Source organism: Patiria miniata, unplaced genomic scaffold (genome assembly GCF_015706575.1).
Source record: "Patiria miniata isolate m_02_andy unplaced genomic scaffold, ASM1570657v1 HiC_scaffold_9, whole genome shotgun sequence".
NCBI lineage: Eukaryota > Metazoa > Echinodermata > Asteroidea > Valvatida > Asterinidae > Patiria > Patiria miniata.
This window is the reverse complement of record NW_024037076.1, coordinates 13,366,177-13,366,709: the sequence shown is the minus strand read 5'-3', so window position 1 is coordinate 13,366,709 and position 533 is coordinate 13,366,177. Positions and strand designations below refer to the sequence as shown.

Here is a 533-nt window from a genome sequence, read left to right as displayed (position 1 = left end):
GTAGTACCTGCATCTCCTGTTGTGACTGCAGCTATAGAAGTGACCTCCACAACGGATGTCTGTTCTGCTGCGGTTGTTACATCTGCAGCAGTTGTGTCCACTGAAGGAGATGTTGTTCCCTCAGCTGTTGTGGTATCTGCTGAGATTGTTGTGTCCACAACAGAAGATGTTTGTGCCTCTGTTGTTACCACATCCACAACAGTTGTATCCACCACAGGACTAGTTGTTCCCTCAGCTGTGGTAGTACCTGCGCTGCTGTTGTGGACTGCAGCAATGGATGTCTGTTCTGCTGCGGTTGTTACATCTGCAACAGTTGTGTCCACTGAAGATGTTGTTCCCTCAGCTGTTGTGGTATCTGCTGAGATTGTTGTGTCTAAACAGAGGATGTCTGTGCCTCTGTTGTTACCACATCAACAACAGTTGTATCCACCACAGGACTCGTTGTTCCTCAGCTGTTGTAGTTACCTGCGCCTGCTGTTGTGACTGCAGCTGTAGAAGTGACCTCAGCAATGGATGTCTGTTCTGCTGCAGCT

At 48.8% G+C, this 533-nt stretch overlaps 1 protein-coding gene across 1 annotated transcript in view; it reads right to left on the bottom strand.

Moving 5' to 3' along the window:
* Positions 1–373: 373 nt before the first annotated feature.
* The window catches only part of LOC119720869 (mucin-19-like), an 80,365-nt gene continuing 80,205 nt past the window's right edge, over positions 374–533 (bottom strand). The window contains exon 5 of the mRNA XM_038190734.1: positions 374–396. Within this exon, the coding sequence (XP_038046662.1) occupies positions 374–396 (23 nt within the window). The remainder of the gene's footprint in view (positions 397–533) is intronic.